Source organism: Camelus ferus, chromosome 9, assembly GCF_009834535.1.
Source record: "Camelus ferus isolate YT-003-E chromosome 9, BCGSAC_Cfer_1.0, whole genome shotgun sequence".
NCBI classification, from domain to species: Eukaryota; Metazoa; Chordata; class Mammalia; order Artiodactyla; family Camelidae; genus Camelus; species Camelus ferus.
The window spans coordinates 35,339,503-35,364,969 of record NC_045704.1 but is presented as its reverse complement, the minus strand read 5'-3'; the positions used below and the strand labels follow the sequence as shown (position 1 = coordinate 35,364,969).

Here is a 25,467-nt window from a genome sequence, read left to right as displayed (position 1 = left end):
TGGAAAAGACAAGGACAAAGAAGGTGTTGATGCCTATGGTCAAAACCTTTTCCCCAACCAGGGCTGTGGCCTGCAAGTCAAGAGCCTCTGATTCTAAATCCCAGCTGCATAGGCTCTAACAATCTATAATTTTTTGACCAAACCCTCTGAGATAAGAAGTGGATGGAAAGACAAATGGAATCTCATGTGACATTACTTTAGTTCAATTCCTCTTCCTCCTCTTCCTCTGACCTGGTCAAAGCCCCTCCCTTGTTAGGTAACAAAGGACATCTACAAGGAGAGTGTACCAGGCATCCTTAGATGAGGGTTGGGGGGTGTTTGCACAGCTTCTTTCCTGAGCACCTCCCTCCAGTCCTGTCACTCATCAGCTTTATGTGATCTTGAGAGCCTGACCACAGTTAATTGGACTAAGCTCAGCCAGCCAGATACTTTCTTCATCAGGTGTTGATTTGAGAGTAAGAAATACAAGTTATGCCTGGCTGGAAGCCATAATGTAGACAAGTCTGCACAAAGTGCTCAGAGAAGTGAAGAGAACTAGTCTGTAGAGAGCAAATAAGGCATCTTTGCAGATAGGTACCTGGACTACTGGGTCTTGGGGAGAAAAAATAGCTCAGGCCCCTGCTAAAAGCTATGCTGCTCTATATGCAGCTGTATGTACAGCACTGCTTCATTCTGAAATGTCAGATTCCATCTATCATTTGTTGTTATCAGTCCCCCTTATGATGGACACCTACATCGCCTCTAATTGCCTATTATAATGGTGTTGCAAATGGACATCCTTGTACATCTCTATGTGTGGTCTTTTGTGCAAGTTTTCTAGGGTATATATGTAAGAGTGGGATTTCTGGGTCATAGAATGTACAGCTACTTAATCTCATTCAGTACTGCCAGATTGTCCACTGAAAGACTACATCATTTAACATGCACCAGTGGTACTCATCTTAGCCAATACTTGGTATTACATGGCTTTCTAATTTTTGCAGGCTTGATGGGTGCAAAGTGATATCTCATTCTTACTCTAATTTGTATTTATGCACTTGTATTTTTACTAGTAAGGTTAAGCTTCTCTTCATAAACTTATTAACTATCAGAGTTTGCCCTTCTATCAGGTGACTATATGTTTGGTTTGCCTGGGACAGTCAAGGATTTTGCTTGTTGTCCTAGTGTAGTTGTTCAAAGAGCCCCTTTTCACTCTTTAAGTGTCCTGGTTTGGTTGACAAATGATATGGCCATCCTTCCCTTCTGTGACTTGTCTGTTCATATCCTGTGTCCTTTTTTCTATTGGGATTCCTGTGTTTTTGTTTGTAGGATTTCCTATTAGAGTGTAGATATCAATCTCTTTGTTTAAATGATGAAAAACATCTTCCAATTTTCCACCTATCTATCAACTTTGTGGAGTTGTCAAATGTGATTTCACTGATGTAGTCAGATTCATCAATTTTTGCATATGTTTTATGATTTGGGAATCTAACTCAAGAAGTCCTTCTCCACCCCAGTGTTACAAAGATATTCCCTATGCTTTCTTCACATTTAGGTCCTTAACATATTGGGGACTTAGGTTTTTGTATGGCATGAGGCAGGGACCCACCTTTATTTTTCTTCATATAAGCAGTCAATTTTCTTAATAATATTTACTAAGAATATTATCTTTTCCTCACTAGTTTATCATGCTCCTCTATTTGACACCATTTTTTCAGAGCTCTTTATTCTGTTCCATTGATCTCTTTCTCTGCTTATGTGTTACTACCCATACTCTTTATTAAAAAGTTTTTGACTTGCAGTATATCTTAATATCTGATAAAAGTTATCCCCTCTTTGCTCTCAAAATTGATTTTGTTGCTCATGTACTATTATTCTTCCATAAAAATTTTACACTCAAGTTTTCAAGTTCCTCAAAATTTTCCACTGGATTTTTTTTTATTGGAATTGTATTGAATTTATAGATTAATTTAGTTAGAATCAACATTTTTATGCTAAGTTGTTCTATCAATAACATGGGCATACCTTCACTTTTTCATCTCTTTTATACCTTTAATTGTCTTGATTTTTTAAATATATGAAAATTTACATGCATTCTTCATAAGGTTATCATTCAAAAATCCACAAATGACAAATGCTGGAGAGGCTGTGGAGAAAAGGGAACCCTCCTACACAGCTGGTGGGAATGCAGTTTGGTGCAACCATTGTGGAAAACAGTATGGAGATTCCTCAAAAAACTAGGAATAGACTTACCATGTGACCCAGGAATCCCAGTCCTGGGCATATATCCATAAGGAACCCTATTTCAGGATGACATCTGCACCCCAATGTTGATAGCAGCACTATTTACAACAGCCAAGATTTGGAGACAGCCTAAATGTCCATCAACGGATGACTGGATAAAGAAGATGTGGTATATTTATACAATGGAATACTACTCAGCCATAAAAACTAACAACATAATGCCATTTGCAGCAACATGGATGCTTCTGGAGAATGTCATTCTAAGTGAAGTAAGCCAGAAAGAGAAAGAAAAATAACATATGAGATTGCTTATATGTGGAATCTAAAAAAAAAAAAAAAGCATAAATACAAAACAGAAACAGACTCATAGACATAGAATACAAACTTGTTGCCAAGTTGCCAAGGGGGTGGGGGGTGGGACTGGGATTTCAAAATTATAGAATAGATAAACAAGATTATACTGTATAGCACAGGGAGATATATACAAGATCTTAAGGTAGCTCACAGAGAAAAAAATGTGACAATATATATATGTTCATATATAACTGAAAAATTATGCTCTACACTGGAATTTGACATAGCATTGTAAAATGATTATAAATCAATAAAAAATGTTAAAAAAACATAAGATTAATTTAGAGGTATTTACAGTTTTGTTATTTTGGCTGATGTCTTATTTTCCATTACAATTTCCAGTTGGCTGTTGCTAGTAAGAATTATTTTTCTCATGGTAGAAGCAGTTAGACAGTCTGTCACACTCTCATCCTTCCCCTTTGGTAACCAAGGGCATCTGTTAACAGCATAAGGAGACAGAGTTCAGGGTCGGGTCTGAACAAAACTGCAACAAAACTGCCAGCTTCTGTGGGACCCTCAAACATAGACATTTAATGAAAGTTTCTAACCAACTGAACTATGGATGTCAAGTCTAAATTCTTCATAGGAATATAGAGCTCCAGAGCTGAAATGGCCTTAAGAATCATGTAGCTCACCACTGAGGGCTTTTGTCCTCTCCATGCGTATTAGCTCAGTGGCTGGCCAGCTGGTGCTTCCATGCCTTGGGAGCAGGAAATCTGCTACTTTGTGAAACAACCTAGTCACATCTGTCAGCTCTCTTGGTACTTTCTCCTTCTAATTGAGCAATAGTATTCTCTGTGTCACCTCTGTTTATTGTGCCTCCACTACACACACACACACACACACACACACACACACACACACACACACACATATCTGCATAGTGCTTATATATTTTATATTGCAGCACTTGTGCTCATGCTCATGTAGCTGTTACATCTTTAGGGCTTTAATACTTAAATTTTTTTTTTAATTTAATGGAGTTATGAGGATTGAACCCAGGACCTCATACATGCTAAGCATGTGCTCTACCACTGAGATATTTCCCTTCTCTATAGGGCTTTGAGTGCCTTTGGGAAGCAGGTATGACGGTGATATTTTTCCCTGTATTCTCAGCAAGTGGCTGGTATCCAGTAGGACCCAAAATATATTGAATTATGGAGGTATATAGAACACCTCTGTGTAGCCCTGAGCTCCTGGACCTTCAGCTGCTTTTCCACCTCAGCCATCACTGTTTCTACCCTTATCTGAGAGGCCACTACAGCCACTGACTGCTTGGGTCCATGTGGTTTTACTTCCTAGCATCCATCAGTTTCTGGCCCAGTAGACTGCCTGCCCCCTCTTCCTTGAGTATTACTGTGCAACCTGGCCAACCAATTATGCATCTAGAGTTTTGGATTATTCCTGCCACTCTCAGACTTAGGTGAAATGCCACACCATGGAGTGCTGAACCTGACTTCCCAAATAGCTGCTGAGGGGCCAGATGGTACAACCTGGAAATGCAGGGGAGTTTACTCCCTGTGGGGTCAAATTTGACCCATGGAAAACAGGCAGTGGGAGAGTAAATATCCTTTCCTTTCTTCCTTCCACAGACTCTTCCAAGGCAGTTTTGCCATCATCTCTGTTTGGGGACAACCTGTGTGACCGAGCAAGTGCACGTAACAAATGATGGGCTGTGCCTCTTTATGGCTCACAATGAAGCATCACTCAGTGTGTTAACCCATCACAGCACATTCTTTCCCAGCCTCACTCCCCTTTCCCTCACTCTCACTGCCTTGGGATTACATCTCTCAAATAGAGTCTCAGCACTTAATCCTCAGGCTCTCTGTCTTCCATGAAACCTGAGTTAATACAAGGGCCTGTAGGAAAAAAAAAACTTCAATCCTTCAAACTCACAGTGGTCCTTTAAGAATCTGACCTCAGCTATTATTGCACCTCCACCCCCAAAGTAGTGCTCTTTTTTCTAATTCCTTCTCTTCCAAAGGGTCAATCTGTTTGTCATCTTGAACCCTCTTCTCATAACTGGCTCTAGTTTGTCAATATCCTTCTCAAATGTGGTACTGAGAATGGAATGCCACATACAGTATAAAGTTTTGCTCTTAAAAGAAGCATAACCTGAAATCATTTTTCCCTTGCTTTAGAAAGAAAAAGAAATAACAGAGAAGCTGAAATGAGACTAGATTGCATTAGATATATTGAGAAGACCTCTTTGATAATAATCATTATGATTGGGATTTAAGGGGCAAGGAACTGAGATATGGGGAAAGATCATAGGTTTCCTGGAAACCTTTTATAATGTGCTTGTCCATGACCCATTCCTATTTATAAGACATTTTCATCTCCTTGATCTTATTTGGCACTAACAGCATCTGGGTAGTGCAGGTGTTACCAGTATCCCCGTCACTCACAGGACAACTGGCTCAGTGATATCAAATGACTTCAATATCTCCTTGCTAATAAGTGATGTGGTAAGGATTTGAACCTGTCTCCAAAACTTCTGCTCTTTCTGTGATGTCAAATTTATCTCAATACATTTAGAAAAGTGCAGCAACAATTACAGGGAGTGTATCTATTAATTTCGGGTCTCTCCCCAGTCACCAAACTGAAGAGTAGTCAATGAATTAAACACCTGGGCTCAGAAGCACCAAGGCAGCCTGACTGACATAGTGTTCCCAAGAGAATGACATCATCCTATTGTTGTTTCCCCAAGACACTGCACTCTAGCGACTGAATCTAATTCCCAACAGGTGCCCCAAAGGTGGGAGGAATTAGTAAGTAACATTTGACCTCATGATAGAGGCAGGGTAACTGAAACAAAAGACTATCAAGGCAAAGTATCTTCATCATACTTATACTGTATATCCAACCAGGGAAGCTGGAATCTCTGTACCTGAGAAACCTAACATAGAGACCCAGGTTCACCCACAGAATGGTGAAAGGACAATACAGCAGAATCTAATCAGTGTCATAAAGGGTGGCTGAGACTCTAAGTGCTGCAGGGCCTGTGATACTGTGCGCCATAGCTATTAAGGAAGGAATAAGAGCTGAGTTAGGTCTTTTGACCTCAGCAGTAGCTCTGTCACGGTTATTGTGGGGCCACCTGCAGGCCCTCACTTATCTCTCAGACTTTTCTTTTCTAGCAAAGAATCATCCTGCCTGGGGTCAAAGACTGAAGATAAATAGCCATGTCTTGAAACCCAAGGAAGAAATGTTGGGGATTGACAGCCCAATATGACTCAATCAATATCACCAAGCAATGTCTAGTGATGGATTTTCATCCACTTACTTCTCAGAGTCAAAGTTCTCCCAGTGGAGAAGCAGTTAAGACATCCTCAGTCTATTCTCTCCTCTACTGCAACTGCTGCTGCTTCATTTCATGCTCTTATCATTTCGTGAATGAATTATAACCGTAATCCAAACTAGTTCTCCACCTTTCCTTTCTTCCTTCCATCCACTCTTTGCATTGACAGAGTTGTCTTTTTAAGACATGTTTTAGTGTGGAAAATTGCATTAATTTCCCCAACTTCTCACTCCTCCCTGCACCTACATCCTTTCCCTCAGACTTTGTAGTACCTCCCACAAAAGAGGAGGAGAATATTTCCCACCCTTTGAGTTGGAGTTTGACCACGTGGTTTGTTTCAGCCAATAGAATGGGGTGAAAGTGATGATGTGCTAGCTCCCAGCCTAGGCTTTAAGAAGCCTCGGACATTTCCTCTTTCTTACTGTGCTTTTTTCATTACTATGAGAGGGACCTTCCCACTGGGTCCAGGAGAAAGATGAGAGACACAAGGAGCAAAATTTCTGTAACTAAGAAACCTTAACTAAGCCTGGCCTAGGACAGAGTTCCAGCCAAACTGCAGATACAAGAATTTAACCCAACCAAGATCAGATCAGCAAATGTAGCCTAGGGCAGAGCCCTAGCTGATTTGTAGACTCAGGTATACTAAATTAATTTTGCTCTAAGCTACTGAGATTTGGGGGTGGTGTTCTATGCAGCAATAGCTAACTGATACATTTACCATCTAATCACTTAACTTTAAAAAAATCTATTGTATGCAGGATAAAGTGAAAACCTCTCAGCATGGCATTGCATACCCTTCAGATTCCTCTCCATCCTTATCCACCATAGCTTCCACTCCTTTTTATCATCCTGTATTTGCCTTTCACCAAATCTGCCAAGCACTTCCCCACCTTCAGTGCCCATCCTTGTTCCAAATCCCTGGCTCATCCCCTTCTCGATCTGATGAAAGCTTGGTCATTTTTAAAGCCTAGTTCTATTGTCATTTCCACTGTAAAAAAAATTATCTGTCAACTATATTAGGAGTCCCATTTCCACCTCCATTCTACAATTAATTCATCCTTTCTTTATGCTTCCACATCACTTGATTTCTATTTTGGGTATAGCCCTCAAATATTGTATTAGGGTAGAGTTGGTTATTGTGACAGATTGACTGGTTGCCCACCCAAGTGTGTGTTCGCCCAGTCTTCTTTAATGTTAAAAATCATGCTGTTCCCAATTAGCCCTAAAAGCCTCTCCCTGTTTTTCAGGGCTCTTTTGTTGCGTGAAGATGAATGCAATTCTGATGGATGCAGTTCTGTTTCCACTTCTGCCTCATCCAAAAGGCACGACCTCTAGAAAGGCCAGGAACTAAATCCTAGCCATTTTTGTGCATCTTAACACCAAGCGAAGTAGTGGGCACGGTAGATCCTGATAAATGCTTGTTGAATTGAGTTGAAATATTCATGACCTGAGAGCTAAAAATTTGAGGGTTCTAGGTCTGAGTTTCATCCTTTTAGTGGAGGTAATAGCAACATCTGTCTACCTGTCTGCCCCCAACCTGACCTCCTTTTTAATTCCTTTCCTCTGCCTCTGAAACCAGACCCTCATTGTACCCTAGAGAGAATGGAAAAGGTTGAACATTGCTAACAGATGAGCAAGAACCGTAAAGAACAGTATTTTACTATCTATAAAAACTCAGAAGCCAAGGCTAACAGGCTTCTCTATGTGTTAATGATTCTGACATCTCATTAGAACTGGAATGAGCTGAGATGGTTAGAGAGACAACTCTCACCTCTCCTACCCCTGATGCCAGCTGAAAAATGTTTCTGAATGAACCTTGCTAACTTTAGGGAAATGTCAAAGCAATCCAGCAGAATGCAGCCTCCCTACCCTCACCAAGGGACTGATGGGGATGGGAGGGGTGGTCTCCTGGCCAAAGTTGATTTATCACCTCCAGACCACTGATGCTATTGAAGACTGTGGTAGCTAAATAATGGTCCCCCCTAATACCCATGTTCTAATCTCCTAAACCTGTGAATGTTATCTTATATGGCAAAAGACACTTTGCAAATGTAATTAAGTTAAGGATCTTGATTTGGTGAGATTATTCTGGATTATTTGGATGGGCCCTAAATGTAATCACAAACATCCTTACAAGAGGGAGGTAGAGAGAGATTTAACTACAAAAGAGGAGAAGGCAATATGACTAGGCAAGCAGAAATTGGAGTGATGTGGCCACAAGCCAAGGAATGCTGGCCACCACTAGAAGCTGGAAGAGGTAAGGAACAGATTCTCTCATGAAGCCTATAGAGGAAACCAGCCCTGCCAACAACTTGACTTCAGTCTAATGAAACATATTTTAGACTTGTAGCATCCAAAACTGTAAGAGAATAACTTTGTGTTGTTTTAAGCCACCAAACTTGGGGCAATTTGTTACAACAGCCATAGAAAACAAATATAAAGACTCTACATACCTTCTGGTGTTTGGCTTAAATATTACCTTTTTTTTTTTTTTGGATTGACTCAATATGAGAATTTTACTTCTGCAACTATACTGTAAGGTCCAAGAGAGGAGGGCATTCATTTATAATTTCCAGCCCAAATCTGAGCACAAAAGACTTGTTGGATTGAATTCAGTTGATTCTCTTAGATGGGTAAATCTGCCTCCTAAGTAGAGAAATAGTGCTTCAATTGATCAGGACACAAAGCTGATGGATTTGACTCTGAATTATTTGTCAGGATCGTTGTGGAGAAGATTCAAATATCATTCAGGTCTTCTGCTAGCTAGATGCTTTCTAAGTTCCTCTTGATTTCAAGATTCTTTCATTCCAAGAGGCTATGGATTTTCTGGACATCAGTGGGTCTTCCCCATGTTATAGTGATGTGGCCTCCGTAATATCACAGATATTCTCAGATCTGAAAGTTAATACCCTCCAGCCAATGCTAATTGTTTCAAGACAAAGAGTAGTTATAACAGACCTTCTCATGTGCAAAATATTGTATAGCTTTTAAAGTATTTCCCGCCCACCATCTCACTTAATTCTCAAAACAATCATCCAAGGAAGCGTGGTGGGAACTATTTTCCTGCTGAGAAGTTGGGCTCCACCAAAGTCAAGCCATCTGCCCAAGATCTTGCAGCCACGATTCTACAGCACCAATGGCACCAAACAGTAATTGTGATTTGAAAGCATTCCTGCCAAGGAGTCAGTGAGCCAGTGAAAGACAGAACCCAAGGACCTTCTATGTCTCTGACATTGTCTATCTCTTTGCTCTGAGAGGCAAATTGAACACTTCATCCCTGACTCAGCGACGTGTGAAAAGAAGAATCCTGAAGTTCTAGGACACTCACTCTGCCTCCTGGCAGACAAATATCTAACAATATAGGACAGAAGATTGTCTCCTGTCTTCTGCTGTTCTTTGGGGATAAAACTTCTGTTGCTGATTTAAATATCTGTTTTTTCTTATCACATTAAAAATAAAGAAATTCTGCAACATATCCAGTTTCCATCATTCTTGTTTTTGGCTGAACCGATATCCCTTTCTTGGGACCTCTATCATAAAAATATCTGATTTGCATCTGTTTGAGAGTAAAATTTGAGGTGAAAGGTATTAGGCAATTTTCCCCCACTATTGTGAGAACATCTCACTGCAGTGAGAAAAGGAAGAAAGAGGTAATAGAAAAATTCACTTCCATTTTCTCTAAGGCTATGTAAGAATGTTGTCCACTTAAATATCCTGTAAGCCTTATTATATTGCATTATATGGTATATTTAAGTAATATATTCATGTTAAAACAGGTTTATTGAGATATGATTCATATACCATATAATTCACCCATTTAAAGTGTATGGCTCCTTTTTTCAGTATTTCACAGGGTTGTGCAGCAACCATCACAATCTAACTTTAGCACATTTTGTCTCCTTTAATAGAAAGCCCATACTCATTAGCAGATAGTCCCCTATCTCCTCACCCCAACCCTAAGCAACCACGAATGTACTCCTGCCTCTCGAGATTTCCCTCTTCTGGACATTCCATATAAATGGAATTGAACAATACGTGGTTTTTTGTAACTGACTTCTTTCATTTAGCATAATGTTTTTGAGGTTTTTCCACGTTGTAGCATACAAGGACTTCATTCCATTTTATGGTCAAATAGTACTCCATTGTTTGGACTTAGCACATTTTGTGTATTCGTTCATCTATTGATGAACGTTTGGGTTGTCCCCACTTTTTGGCTATCGTGAATCATACTGCTATGGACATTCAGGTACAAGTTTTTGTGTGGCCTTGTGTTTTTAATTCTCTTGGGTAGATAGATACCTAGGAGAAGAATTGCTGTTGGGTTATATGGTAACACTGTGTTTACCTTTCTGAGGAACTTCCAAACTGTTCTCAATAAATTTATTTTGAAGGAGTTCATGATAGCTTTATGAGAGAGACAGACAGACAGACAGACAGGGAGACAGAGAGAGAGGAGAGAAGGGAAGAAGGGAATATTGGATATTCATGGTGGTGGTGCCACTGGGAGCTGTAGATTATGCTCAGCCAAGAGCATCGGGTCCCAGGCTGATTGCTGTCATGGGAACCGACCCAAGTTAATCTACAGAAGTGCAGCACATCTCGCCGGGTGTTGGTGGTGCTTTGCCAAGCCAAAAGAGTGGCCTAGAATTAGATCTTTCTATTGGGATAAAGATGGAACAGAAGGTTCATTTTTGACCTTGGAGCAAGATGGAGGGACCAACACATTTTGTTTGTTAGCCGAGGAGATTGCTATAAACAAGGGGCTCGGGGCTCACTGCCAAGGCTCTTCTCATAACGGCCCGCCCCACTGGATGGCAGGCCTGGCTGCAGTGATATTTTCTGGCCACCTTTGTCCTTTCATCCGCTTAAGCTAGTTACACTGTCACTTTGAGCTCTGGCTCTGCTTTCTCTGGCTCTGATTCCTCTGGAAAGGCTGCTGTCCAGATGTTTAGGTATTTAGTAAATGCACTTTTCTGATGCCTTGGCAGGCTTACTTTCAGATGGGGATGAATATTTGATGCTGTTGGCTGTTGGGAACATGTACACTGAAATGACCAGCAAAGTCCCTGCCTCAAACTCCCTGTACCTCTAATTCCTTTTATAGTGACAGTTGATACATCATTTAAAGGAAACTCACCAGGGAGTGGAGGGAAAGCCATTCCTGTTTTTTTTCCTTTTGCCCTCTCTCATGGGTGCCCCACGAACCTCCCAGATTTTAGAGAAGGGTACTAGAGGTGGGTCCCCATAGATGATAAAGAAGGACAGGATGCTATTTACATCTTTTGGGGGGTTACATCCCTTCTTTAAATGACTCCTTCCCCATAAACATTCCACTGCCTAGCCCACTACTTTATGCTCTTTTACCTTTTTGAACTAAGAAAATCTTAGAGAATATTTAGACCATTCTCACATTTTACAGATAAATAAACTGAGAGGGACTTTCTCAAGGTCAATGGTGTATCAGTGAGGGATTTACCTCCCATAACCCTTCCCCGTGCCTCTCTGGCCCAAACTTAACCCTTCACCATCCTGGGACTCTGTGGTGGTGTCCATCATTATATTGCCACCTGTCTAGCCCAGTGCCTGGCACCTGTGTTGGGAGCCAGGCAGTCTGGGTTCGAATCCTGGTTCCAACATGTACTACTTGTGTGTTCTTATAGTACTGATTTAGCCATCTGTGTCTTAGTTTCCTTTTCTATGAAATGTATCTAATTATGACACCCATCTTAAATGATACAAGAGGGAAATTAATTAATACATTTCAAATGATTAGAATAGTGCCTTGTACACATGAGGGGCTCAGTAAAGGTTGGCTCTTACCATTATTGTTGAATGAATGAATGAATGAATGAATGAATTCTGTGCTAATCCCCTTAGGGGCCAGCTCAGTGTCCTCCAGTATGTTACTCCCTTTTCTAAACACCCACAGCCTAACCCTGGGCTGGGAGGCTAGGCTAAGAAGGGCAGACCTGTGAGGCTGATGTTTTGGTGGGAGGCCTTTTGGGTGTAGCAACTCTCTCAGATGTTAGTTCACCCCTGGGTACTCTCATGAGGATTGCATTGGGATTTGAAGGCAGAGGAACAGTCTTTGAGCTCTGGATACAATTCCTTGCTTTCATTTATCAATAGTCTGTTTTATAGTAGATCTTGTCGCAACCACTTCATTCATGCAAAAGCTTTTGGATGCTTAATATAATTTTGTGAAGGTTTCCAACTCCTTTGGGCTTTGCTTAGGAACAAAGCAAACAGTTCTCAGCATCTTGAAGGGAGGCTTAAGCTGATAAAAATATGAATTGTAGACAACAGGAGCGTTGAACATTTCACTTCTGGGTATGCAGAGCAACTTGTCTAACATGCTGTCACAGGGAAGTTACCTTGACCCACCATGGCCAGTGGCCTGGCTGCATTGTACTTGGGGGCTTTGGGGCTGTGCATGGATGGTCTGCACCATAGCCATAACTCCTGAAAAGCAGTTTAAATATATGACACACCCAGGGCCAGGCAAGGCAAAGGAGTGGGCAGAGTAGCCTCTGTTTATGGCATTTTGTCATCTCTTTCTGCATCACCTGCCCATTCCTCCCCCAATTCCGTGAATTCAGAGATGTCTGGAATGAAAGAGACTGGATGAAGTCTTGACCTCCTGGACAGAGACATTCCAAAGGACAATGCTGTGGGGCAATGAATGGATCCCAAATGTTGACATTTCAGATGCAACACTTATGTCAGAAAGATGCATAGAGGAGCATTAAGCCTTCCTGAGACTCCTCGGCTTTTAACTTGTAACAGGTACCTGTGATTCCTAAACATCAGTCTGGGGCCTGGCTGCAATGGACTTACTTGGGAAGCTTTTGAAAACAAAGACTCCTCAAGGTCCAGAGTTTCTTCTGATTTAGTAAATCTCAAGTAGAGCTGAGGAATCTGAATTTTATGAACAACCCCAGCCCCAAGTAATTCTGTCATACACTCAGGCCTGTGAATGCCTCTGTCCGCGGTTCTCATTCCTGGCTCCATGTCAGCAGCACTGCCTGCGGAGCTTTTAACAGAGTCCCCTTGCCTGGGCCTCACTCCTGGGGACTCTCAGTCGATTGCTCTGGGGGAGAGGGGATCCTGGGGATTCAGTATTTTTTAAAGGCCACCTTGTGACTCTAGGTGCAGCTATAGTTGTGAACCATGAAAAAATAGACAAATATCTACTCCTTTCCTTAGTAAGGGCAGTGCTGCGCTTACCGCCAGCAGGTGTAGTAATCAGCCACAAGGGAGCTTGGAGACCATTCAGTCCAGTGGTCCTCAATCCTTTCAGTTTGATGGGCCAGTGCAGCTCAGAAGATATTTTGAGGATTGACAAAGAGTTACAGGAATTTTTTTTCCCTTCATTTTACCAAGACAGTAAAAACAAAACAAAGTAAAACAAAACTCAACTATCATTCATTTACACCATCATCTAATTTTTAAAAATGAAGTTTTAACATTACGTGTAGGAAAGACCTAAAGTCAGATTGAGGACGGTGTTTTCGATTGAATACATTTGGCTTTAAGAGGAACTCACTGCATAGTCTTCATCTTTTCTCATTCCAGTGAGAACTTCATTATGGACCAAGACAGGTTCAAGAGAAGCCTGTTTCCATAGCCAAAGCCGTAATTTTACAGATGAGGAAACTGAGACCTGGAGAAGGAAAAGTACTTGGCTCAGGTCCCAGCCGAGTCAGCGGCAGGACTGGGGCTGGAGCCTACTCTCCTCATGCCTGGTCGCATCCCCTCTATGGGGTTCTGATGAAAAGCCTGGCATTCCAAGCACTTCCCACTTAACATACATGGTGCAGGGCCACTGGGCATAACTGCCCAGGCCTCCCAGCCACACCCAGCATGCTAAAAGCAGTGCCTTGGTAATGCTCAAAGACTGGAGCTCTTTTTGGAGGGCTCCATCCTCAAACCTCCAGAAATGATGGAGAATGATTACCCAAGTCTTCTGATTGACAGAGGGGGAACTTCAGTTGCAAAAATGGGAGAGCATTTTATTGCTCCATTTACACCAGGGTATCTTGAAAGTTAAAAATTCGTGAATTAATTTTCCGATTGTCCTCTGCAGGGTCGAAGCCATCTCTTCCTTTATTATGTTGTTATTTTTAATAAGTCAGCAAGTTGGCTAATTCTCTTGGAAATGCTTTCATTTGAGGAAACGGACATTTTACACAATTCCCTCGGAGAAGGAAGACAGCAGATTTCCAAGTGCATTATCAATACGCGGGATGTTTGTACCCTGTGATCGGAAACGGAGAAGACACGATGAGCTCTCAGGTTCAGATGTTCAATTCAGTATGTAAAGGAGATGATGACCGGGCCCTGGCAGAACGCTCGCTCCCTCTGGATGACGGTAGGCCTGTGGAAGGGCAGGCTTAAAGCCAACTTGGATCTCAGGTCCACCCGAAGTTTTCCAGTTCACTGCCTCCGATTGTCAGGGAACAGAGTAGAAAGGGACATTCTCAAGTGTCACCCTTGAAGCTGCCCCTTGTGAAAAGGGCCATGTCCTATTTTTGTCTCCTGGCACAGGTCTGGCCCCTCACAGATAAGAACACCTATTTGTTGAAATGAAGTGGCTTTTAAGGACCCAAAGGCATTTCCTTACATTGAAATCAGGTGACATCTAGAGAACTAGACTTAACCAGGGCAGTTTTGCGGGGATGGGAAGAGTGCGCCTGGGAGCAGTCAGGAGGGAGTTGTGTCTGTCACGAAGCCATTGGATGGCTGTCCCAAAAATGGGTCATGAAGGCGCCCTCGATGGGAGGGAGGAACACAGAACAGAAATGTCACTGACCTCATAATTTTATTGAAACCTGGCCCTGCTTCCCTCAGCCCATCCTTCTAAAGCCTGTTGCCTAGGGCAGAAACTGCAGGTTTAGTACCCCAACTCCAAATCCCTCCATTAGCTCAGGCACCTGTGGGATCCCACCTATCTCAGGTGAAAGATAGAATGAATTCAGTTTTCTTTAAAATCATCACCTGACTTCCTTTTGACCTCTTTCCTGATTTCTAATTTAGTCAAATAAACCCACATACCTTAAAACCATGCCCTGCACCCTACAGTTTACAGGTGTGTAAACTCATTTTAAGTACCTTTGGAAGCAGGGAAGGGAGCTCCCCCAGCCCAGCTGGCTTCCTGCATGTGAGCACCTTGGTTTCTCAGGGACTGGAAAGGGGGCACCTCCCCTGTCTGCCATTAGGAAAATGAAGGAAGCAGGAAGAATACAGAACCAGGGAAGTTAAATTGTGCATGGCACCCACAGCCTCAGTTCACGTTAGAGGCACCTGGAGCACAGGAAGAGATACGACGGGCCTCAACTCACAGCAGACAGTGGCAGGGTTTGGGCTAGAACACGGTTCTTTGACCCCCAAGACAGCAGCACACTGGTTACTCGATCATACCAACTCCTGGCCACCTGGTTAAATGGGCTCATTTCTTTCTTTCTTTGAAAAAACTCCAGGCTTCCAGATCTTCAGCAATAATCCTTTTTTTTTTTTTTTTGGTTCAATATAGATGTTAAATGGTTTAAGCCACAGTGGTTTGTAGGGATTAATTTGGGATTAATTAATACTGAATTTGTAGGGATTTGAAAATCCCCTCTGTGTGTGTTTGTGTGTGTATATATATATGTGTATGCATGTGTGTCTGTGTGTCTCTGTGCCTGGACATGCATGTGTGTGTGCTTTGGCTAGGGTGGGAGTGTCACTGGGGTCGGGGAGGAAGGAGAAGGGCAGGGCTAATCCCAAGTATCAGAAGGCCAGGCCCATCCTCCTGAGCTGCTGCCCTGAGCACATACCCAGGAGGACCCACCCAGCCCCTCCAGGCTGGCTTGGGTGTGGACCACAATGAGAGCACCACTGCCCTCTGCTGTATTGAGAGGTGAATGCTGCTGACTGTCCACCTCACCTTGTCCCAGAAGAGGGTAGGGACGTGAAGATAAGATAAAAGACTGTGCCTGTCTTGAGGCTCAGCTGATCCACCCCTTGTGGGGTCATTCCACTCTACCTCTGAAGTTCTTAGCTGCAGGAGGTGAAGCAAAAGCACCTAGTGCTTGGTTGTAGGTGCCTGATTGTGGGTCAGAGGTAGTCATTGCCCCAAGGGTTCCCCAGGCAGAGTCTGCAGATGGATGAATAGATCTAGCAAAGCTTGCGTTGCATTTGTCTTTCTGGCTCCATTGGGGTCAACATTCAGAATTCTTCCAGGGCTACTCTGATTGAATACACTTTAATGGTAAAGTCCCTGTTGATCTTGGGTCAAGCCTTTCACTTCTGCAAACACAGTGCCCTGGGGAAAAGCCCAAGTACTGCTTCCAGATAAGAACACCCCACAGTTGCACAGTCAGTGTATTATATAGTTTGTTGACTGTGTTCCCATTGGCTGTCTCAGTTGATCTCCACAAACCTGTGAGTTAAACAGAGCAGCAATTATCATTATTATTTAACAGATGGGGAAACTGAGGTCCAGAAAGTTTATCACTCTTTGATTGACTTGCAGGTGATTAGCTAAGATATACAATGTATCTCCAGCTGGAATGAAATCTATCAGGCTGTAGATTAAAACAAATTAAGCTACAAGATAGTTGATGCTAAGCAAAATTTGCAGTAATCAATCAGCTATTACAAGAGAAAATTCATAGCAGTGCTGTCTAGCCACTTTCTAACAACCCTGGGACCTCAATTTATAGCTTAGCCTCTGAGTTCTAGAGCATATCTATTTTTAACAGGGTCACCAGAGTCTTGTGGTTGGTAACTAACAGCTAACAGCTTTCTTTTCAATAATTAAAATGTTTATAGCTTTTCAGTCTTAAATATAAATATAACTGCTCTTATTTTCTCTTCCTAATATGTTTGTAATGGAGGGACCATAGTTACTATTGCTCCCATTTTGCTGATGTAGAAACTAAGGTCAGAAATTCATACCTTCATGCTGTCAATGTTTGCTCGGGTTTTTAGTCTGTGCCAGTCAGTCTGCTAATTCAGAAATTGCAGTAAACAAGATGGCTGTGGTCCTGGGTCTCATGGAACTCACAATCAAGTTCAGGGGAAGGCAAAAAGGAATTCCCTACTCCAGTAGGTGCTGAATGCACATACAGGTGATGAGTGGCACTATGAGCGCAAATGGCCGGGGACCTCACCTGCTTGAGGTTTAGGGGAAGCTTCCCTGAGGTCAGCTGGTTAAGTGGAATTGGCCCAGTGTGTAGACCTGAGAGAAAGTCAACTTAGCTAGACCACAGCGAGCAAAGGGTAGAATGGTCCAAGGTGAGGTTTGGTGAGGCCTGTAGAGCAGACGTTAATCTTTGAGCCTGGTCCCACAGCTCGTTAGAGGCAAAGTGGGGACCATGATCGTGTCTCCTTTCTCCCAAGGCTTTAATATCTACCTTGCTTTTCTTCTCCGACTCTCAACCCAAATCTAGTTGCCTTGATTTTCCAAGACCACAGCTCCTCCTTCTCCATGTCATTGCCCCTGCTGAGCTCTCCAGCTGGTATGTCTGTATCTGTATTTCCACAAGTCAAAAATTCTACCGACCATTTAAGCCAAGAAGTGTAAGCACACATTTGTCAGCAGGTAAGGTCTAATGGCCTAATGTATTGTCAAGTGGTGGGGAGTTGACAAACTGGAGCAGGCATGCCCCCATCATATATAAGCCCAGTGCTATACAATAGAACTTTTTACAATGATGGAAATGTTCTGTATCTTCATGGACCGATATGGTAGCCACTAGTCATATATGGCTAGTTTGACTGAGGAATTGAATTTTTAATTTCTTAATTTTAGTTAATTGAATTTTAAACTTAAATAATAGCTCTGCCTGAGATATGTGGTCCTGGCAAATAAGCCTCTTAATTTCTCTGAACCCTCATTTATACATTTGTGAAGTATGGGGATTGGACAGATGATTCTTAAACTCTCTTTTAGCTCTAATAATCTATGTGATTATGAGGAGATGGAAGAGAGAATATAATATGGTGTGTGGATGGGGAGGAAGGAGGAGTATAGTGTGTGGACAGGGGGGCTGGAGAGTGTGGTGTATAAGGACTTTGCCCTTAGGTAAAGACATTGAGGTAAAGGATGGTGCTAAAAAGTCATTGTTAAAAAGGATACATTTGGGATGCAACTTGGGATAGTCCTTGATGATACAGAGCTGAGAAATGATGACATCTCAAAAGGAACAGTGGTGCCACTTCTCGTTTCAACTAATACTGAGACCAGAACTAAGTGATAATTATTTAATGATCCATGTGGGAGATACAAAGGAGAGTGTAGTGACCCAAGGTTGGGGGTCCTGACTTCTACCAGTATAGTTATGTGAACTTGGCAAGTCTTTTTCCTCTTTAAGTTCTTGGGTTGGATTAAATAATACTAAATAACTTGTAAGGCCACTTCGAAATCTAAAATCCTGGAATCCCAAAATACAAAGCTTGTGCATACTTCATCACATCCCTTTCCCACTGGCATGGGGGCTGTGGAAGCAGTTGTCAGCACAGAACCCCCCATCACCTGGGTCTCTGGGATTATGAGGAATGGAGCCTGACTGCCATGGAGAATATACCATCAGTGAAATAAACTATTAACTGAGATTTGGGGGATTTTTGTTACTGCAGCTTGCCCAAGTGAAGCCTGACTGAAACAATGCTTTTTGAGGTCCTTTCATAGGCATAACCTCAATTTTTTCTGGGAGGGGCATGGACACTTCTCATACCCACTTTTCAGATGAAAGTCTGAGGCTCAGAGAAGTTAGGTATCTTCAGGGAAGGTCAGTGAGTAAGTAGGTGGCAGTCCTGGATGGGAGCCCAGGCATTTTGACTCAGGCTTTATTCTGTCCGAGATGGGATGTTGTCTCTGCACTGGTTTATGTAGTTCATTTGTGTGGCATACATTCCTAATTTTCTCCACCCCTCACACTGTGATCCCAGAAGAAGCCAAGGCTTCTACTTGGGGCAAATGCCTCAGATCCTTCTAGTCCTGATCTCTGTAGGGCTCTATTCTCATCAAAGTCAGATGGAAAGTCCTTGACAGGGGCCACAAGAGAAGAGAATCAATTCTAGAGTCCAGATAGTTTGGAAATGTGTGCATTTTGAATATAGAAAAATCTAGATAGTCACAAAGACATTTCTTTTGTCTATTTACAGAGTGTAACTTATACTTGCATACAGTACCTTACCAACCCTTTTCCTAAAGCACACACACACATGCTCGCACACACACATACTTTGGAAATTGGGTTTTGATGAACTCTAATAATTTAGCTGGGTTTAAGGAAACAGCCTTGGTCTGCACTCTTAGTGGTCACCAAAACATCTGTTAAGTGAGTGAGTGGGACAGTTGTGACTTGGGGAGAAGACGTATATCTTAGTCCATTCAGGCTGCTATAACAAGGTACTACAGACTGAGAGGGTTATAAACAACAGAAAATTATTTATTACAGTTCTAGAGGCTGGATGTCCAAGATCAGGGTGCCAGCATGGTTGGGTTCTGGTGAAGGCCCTCTTCCAGTTTGTAGATTACCTATTTCTGGCTGTGTCCTCACATGGCAGAAGGAACAAGGGAGCTTTCTTGAGCAGCTTTTATAAAGGTACTAATGCCATTCATGAAGGCTCTCTCCTCAGCACCTAATCATCTCCTAAAGGCCCTATCTAATCATACCGTCACCTTGGGAATTAGGTTTCAACATATCAGTTTTGGGGGGACACAAACGTTTAGATCATAGCAAGGTAATTAAGGACAAGAGCCACTTTCCTGAAAGTATAATACAAACCTCCAGGTATACATCCTGATCTAACAACAAGGTAAGGGGGAACCAGAGAGGTGAGAAGGATCAGGACCCCCATTTGGCTGAAGGGTGGTTAACACAGGGCACCGATCAAAACACCTCAGTAAACAGCACACATAGCTGCCTGGATTAACTGGCAGGAGATCAATAGGCTTGAGCTGAAATGAGAACCATCTGAAGAGCCAAGAAATATTGCCTGGAGAATTGCATTAGACAGCATTACACTCAATAAAGTTTAGTCTTGTCAGCTGCTTGCCCTGCCTTTTCTTCAGGAAGACTCTTTCTTAAATGGGAATTGGCGTGGCTGGGGAAGGCAATTAGCTATATGTAGATTTTTGCTTTGTGAGAATTGGGTGGAGCCCTGTGAACTCTCTGGGGGTCTCAGAAATCCCTTCACTCATAGGTGGAAACTTGATGGTGTGGGACTTACTGTAAGAGGTATTACTGTTGGCTCAGTTTCCCTCTGTCTCTCTGTCTCTGTCTCTCTCCATTCTTTCTGTCTCTGTATCTGTCCATCTGTTTGACATACACAAACACACCCCCCACCCACACACACATACACTCTTTTCCCCTTTTTTCTGTTTTTCCCTTTTATCCCTGGAAGCCTTTCATTAGGTGAGACTTGCCACACCCAGTCTTGTTAAAGCATTGTCCATGGCGACCTACGTCATGTGAAACACAAAACTGGACCAAAAGTTAAAACTCAGTGAAAATTGAATTTTTCTCCCCACTGCACCCCTCTCCTTCAAAAAAGTCAATGACAAATCCAAATAATTCTACTTTCATCATCCAGAATAAAATTTTCATCATCCAGAATAATTAGAAAAAAGGTAATATGCTGTTAAAGAGGACTTTCAAATATACCACACACAGATTACCAATGTCCAAATAATTATACTACAGTGAAGTTTGCTGGATATAAGTCTAAGGACTGCTTCTGGTGATCCAGAAGGCCTGTCATCATCTGGGAGGGCCTTGTTACATAATTATGAGTAATTCTCATTATTTAGGACTCCAACTGGGCAAATATAGGAGGCTGAGCTGAACCTTTGCTGACACGTGGACTCCCGGGGAAAATGTATATATAATCTGTCTGATGTAAGCTTGATTTCTTTGACATTTATCTCTTTCATGAAAGTAAAAGGCTGAGAAAAAATGTCTGTTTATTTTAGCTTTACTTTTGTTTGGGTTCTGAGAAGCAGGAGGCTTAATCCTCTGAGCTTCTTACCATCTTCCCAGTGATTTTCTCATCCATGATTCTACTCTATTGTTCTAGCCTGTCTATATGGTTGGAAAGAGTCAATTAGCATCATCCCTACACTGTGGACTGGAAAGCAGAGCTCCTATCATAAGGGAATATGTTTCCCAGGCTCCCCTCTCCCTTGCCCCCTCTCCTCCCTTCTTCCCTCCCCTGGGTCATCTAAGCTGGGCCTCCTCTGTATCCATATCCATTGCCTTGCCATCAAGAGCACAGTGGTACAGAAACATCCTTCCTTCTTCCAGGTTCCATACCATGTGTCCTAACACTCTGCCACTTGGGCAAATGGTTTGTAACTTTAGGAGCTCTTTCTAAAGAGGCAACATAGTGTAAGAAGAAAAAGCACTAAGCTAGGAGTTGGGAAATGAAGAATGAAATCCTGGCTTCATTTGAAATTTCTGTCTTTACCAAGGACAATTTATCTAAGTCACCTGAGCTTTCATTTCCTTATCTGTAAGATGGGCTTAGTAATCTTGCTCTGCCATTCTCACCAAGTTCTGATGCAGAATGAATGAGCTAGTTGGCAGAGAAGCCTGTGCAGGGGCATCTGGATGAGAGGGCCTGGTTTTCATCTGTCCCTGGGACCCCCTTTGTGGAGTTTCAGTGAGTGTCAGGTCCTGTTGAAGAGATGTTGGGAGCTTGGTCTGAAGTTTGGCATTTTGCAGGCACTCAGCTGCCTGAATAATGAGGTGTTTGTGAAGAACTCTCTCTCAGTTGAGGTTCCTCTCTAGATGGGGGGCTGGTGAGGCATGGAGGCCAGTCAGTATCCCTGGGATACTGACCTGAACTTCTTACCGCTTGCTCCCATCACTCACTCTGACTCTGTAAGTGGCCAGATCTCGCCTATAGGTGCAGTATCTGGAAACACAAGAGGTGCACTTTGAGAGCCTTCAACGAGTACTTCTGTTTATGTTTATCTCTGACTTATCTGAATTCTATCATCAACCTCATCACTATCCTAAAGAACTTTCTGAGATAATGGAAATGTTCTCCAGTTGAACTGTCTGATACAGCAACCACTAGCTGCACGTAGCTACTGAATACTTGAAATGTGGCTAATATGACTGAGGAACTAAATCTTTCCTTTTATTTTATTTTAATTAATTTAAATAGCCACGTGTGGACATGCAGATCAAAGTGTTTCTCCTTTTCATCAAGGCAATGTGTCCAGTAGACCCCTGTTAAATTGCTTATGTATTATTATTATTTTTAAGTGAGGCCATATAGCCAAAGATGGGATTCTGGCATATGCATGGGGACAGAGGAAGGGAGAGGAGAGGAAACTTGCCAGGAAGGCCAGCTTGCTAGCTCCCAAGAGGCCTCCAGGGGAACATCTGACTCTCAGTCTTGTAGGCTCAGAAACGAGATTTTCCAGGGCATGGAGAATCAAACTGATCTTCAGAGGTGTGGGCCCTTTAATCAATCTCCCAAAACTGATGCAATCAATCAGAAAGTGAACATGTGGTAGTGCAAGGAAACCAGTACCCACCCATTCCTAGGGGGCATGGAGAGGGACTAATAATTATCTGCATGTAAGCAGGAGTCTGAAGAGGAGGTGGTTTGGTGAGCTTGGACCCAGCACAGGTAGCATAAGATGGTTGAAAGGTTGATGGGTCTACGCCCTCCTTGCATGATGGATCTTACCTGTTCCGGAAGTGGTCCAGCTGTGTTTCTGACTATAGTTCTCTCTTTCTGAATGGTGATTGGTGGTTATCAGCAGTTTTTGCTTCTGACTCTATTTTATTTTCTCAGCTCTTACATCGACCAGTCCTACGCCTACTGACACCTTCTTTCTTTAGTTATGTCACATACACAGTCAGGTTCCTGTCATATATTACACACCTGGGGGACATTTATCTCTCTAAGACAACTTAGCCTGACTCTGCTCTGCACAACTGTGGGCTGACTTCACAGTTTAATTCTCAGAGGACAGTCTTATTTCCCTATTGCCAAAGTCTCAGCTGACTGTATGTATTTCCTGCGGGTAGCATATTGATTAGTTATTGATAGCCATGTGTATCCCTTTTGAAAAATAGCTTGATATGGTCAGGGGCTGATATGGTCAGAAGTTGCTGACTGGGACCAGACAGAAACTAAATGAGTGAAGCAGGCTTGAAGGTGGGCTGGTTGATGTGTATGCCTTAGACGTAGAAAGCTGTAGCTTAGTTCAGTCTTTTTATATCCATACTAGAATGTTGGCCCAGAGTTGCCAGATCTTCTGATGTTTAAAAAAAAGTTGAACATCTGAATATTAATGTGAAGTTTCCTGATTTTTCAAAGTTGGAAATTAATCCAGTTAAAACCCAACACGGGATATATACATAACCAAGTTGGATGTAACTCATGACCCTCATCTTGGAGTTTCTGGGTGTTGTGGGAAGTCCTGGCCTAGGAGTCTGCCATGTTGAGTTCTAGTCCAAACCCTACCTCTAAGTCACCATGAGGTTTTGAGGAAGGCACATCTCCTCTCGCTGCTCAGACTCCTTCTCTGTGATGTAAAAGTGTCAGGTGGGACAATATCTAAGGGTCCCTCTTGCTGTGTCTTAGATGGCTAGAGCTGCCATTTGCAAAATACCACTGACTAGGTGGCTTAAGTGACAGAAATTTATTTTCTTGCAGTTCAAGAGGCTGTAAGTCCAAGATAAATGTGTTGGCAAGCTTGGTTTCTCCTGAGGCCTTTCTTCTTGGCTTGAGATGGCAGCGTTTATACTGTGTCCTATTCTCACACAGCACTTGACTATTCTTACAGTTCTTACTTCACTCCACCTCTACCTTGTATTATATCATCTGTGTGTTTGTCTTTCCTTCCTTCACTCTGGATAGCAAATGTGTTACCAACTCTGCCCTCTTCATATCTATAACCAGCTCTGTGTGTGCATCACTAATGTGTGTGCCTCACTAGTGTGTATGCATCACTAGTGTCTCTTCTTCTGTGTGTGTGCATCACTAGTGTCTCTTCTTATGAGGCCACCAGTCCTATTGGATTCGGGCCCCACCTTTATGATCTCATTTAGCCTTAATTACCTCTCTACAGGCCCTGTCTCCAAATGTAATCACTCTGAAGGCTAAGGGCTTCAACATAGAAGTTTGGAGGTGGGGAGGCACAATTCAGTCAATAACATGCTCTAAGAGTCTCTACTTTGTTAACAAGGTCACTCTGACTCACCTGTCTTCCCTTTGCCCCTCCAGATCCACCCTTCACTCTGTTCCAGCCCTGCACCTGGGGAGGCAGATGACATCATGCAGGACATCAAGGGGTTTCCTTGCTCTCTGATTATGGTTAGGCTCAGCCAATAGGGAGCTTAAGAAGTGGATTAGAGGGAGAAAGAAGAATGAAGTTGGGATATTTTTTTCTCAGCAACCATGCACCAATGTTACCATGGACTGGTCATGTGCCTTGACTGAAGTTCACTGCTCTTGTGAGACAGCTTGTCTGTCTCCAGGTTCCCCACTCTTTCCCAGGCCCTCAGAACTAAGGGTGGCAATACCCCTACTGTTAAACACCCCTGGACATAGCACCACCTCTATGGCTTCCCTACACCTTACCACACTCTTGGGAAGAGTCCTTTTATCACACTTTTCTCAAATCACCCAATTTGTGGAAGCTGAGAGTCTGTCTGATACAACCAGAGTGTGAAGGAACCTCATCAGGGGGTCATCTGTCCACCCCCTCGTTTTGCATCCTTACTCTCCTTGCTCCAGTTTCTGGACAGCTCAGCCTCAGCCAGAGGCTTGGCTCACTTCCCAGGCCACACAGTTGTTCTCAGAGGTGAACCACATCATGACTCCTGCTCTCTGAGTGGGTTTGCTATTATCTCATCACAGTCCCTTAGGACAAGGAAAGAAAGGTTGGAAAATGCAGCCCCTGCAGCTGTGCTCTGAGCTCTTCCTGATTGAAATGACATTAGCTCCTTGACCACTTGCCCCAAGCAAGTAAGCATTTCTTCAAGGGCTATAGAATACGTTTAGAATGAGGTTTGCTCTGTTTCCTCTCATGGTCACAGACCTCTGGGAATAGATCAGTTCCCTCCTTCATCTAAAATACCCACATTGACAACATCCTCCAGGTTCAAAGTTCTTGCCTCTAAAATTTCAGGCACTGTGCTGGTTATAGTTATGAAGAGGGCAGAGTTGGTAATACATTTGCTATCCAGAGTGAAGGAAGGAAAGACAAATACACAGATGATATAATACAAGGTAGAGGTGGAGTAAAAGTAAATACTGTAAGAATAGTCAAGTGCTAGAGGCTGACAAGTTGCTAGCAGGACAGGAGAGTGGTTTAAAGGTGAGGGCCCCAGACTCAGTCTACATGGATACAAAGCCTGTAATAGGGCTGTAATAAGTTGATTTTTCTGCACATGAATGGTGTATAATGCCTGTAATGTGCTTAGTCTGGTGCCTGGCATGTCCTAAGTGTTCACTAAATGTTAGCTTTTACTGTTGCTTAGCAAAGATTTTCCAGAGGAATGGGGTTTGTGGTGACCTTGAAGAATGGGAGAATTTCATAAGAAGGGGGAGATCATTCTAGAAGGACAAGGAAT

General features: G+C 42.7%; 1 protein-coding gene across 6 annotated transcripts in view; it reads left to right on the top strand.

Annotated features, from left to right (window-relative positions):
- The window catches only part of CES5A (carboxylesterase 5A), a 224,707-nt gene that overhangs the window by 103,797 nt on the left and 95,443 nt on the right, over positions 1–25,467 (top strand). The window contains exon 1 of one of the 6 annotated variants that reach the window (XM_032486349.1): positions 13,967–14,249. The exons of the other annotated variants lie outside the window; for them this stretch is intronic. Within the exon in view, the coding sequence (XP_032342240.1) occupies positions 14,162–14,249 (88 nt within the window). The 5' untranslated portion in view covers positions 13,967–14,161. Of the gene's footprint in view, positions 1–13,966; positions 14,250–25,467 lie in introns of those variants that run through there. 6 annotated transcript variants of the gene reach the window in all.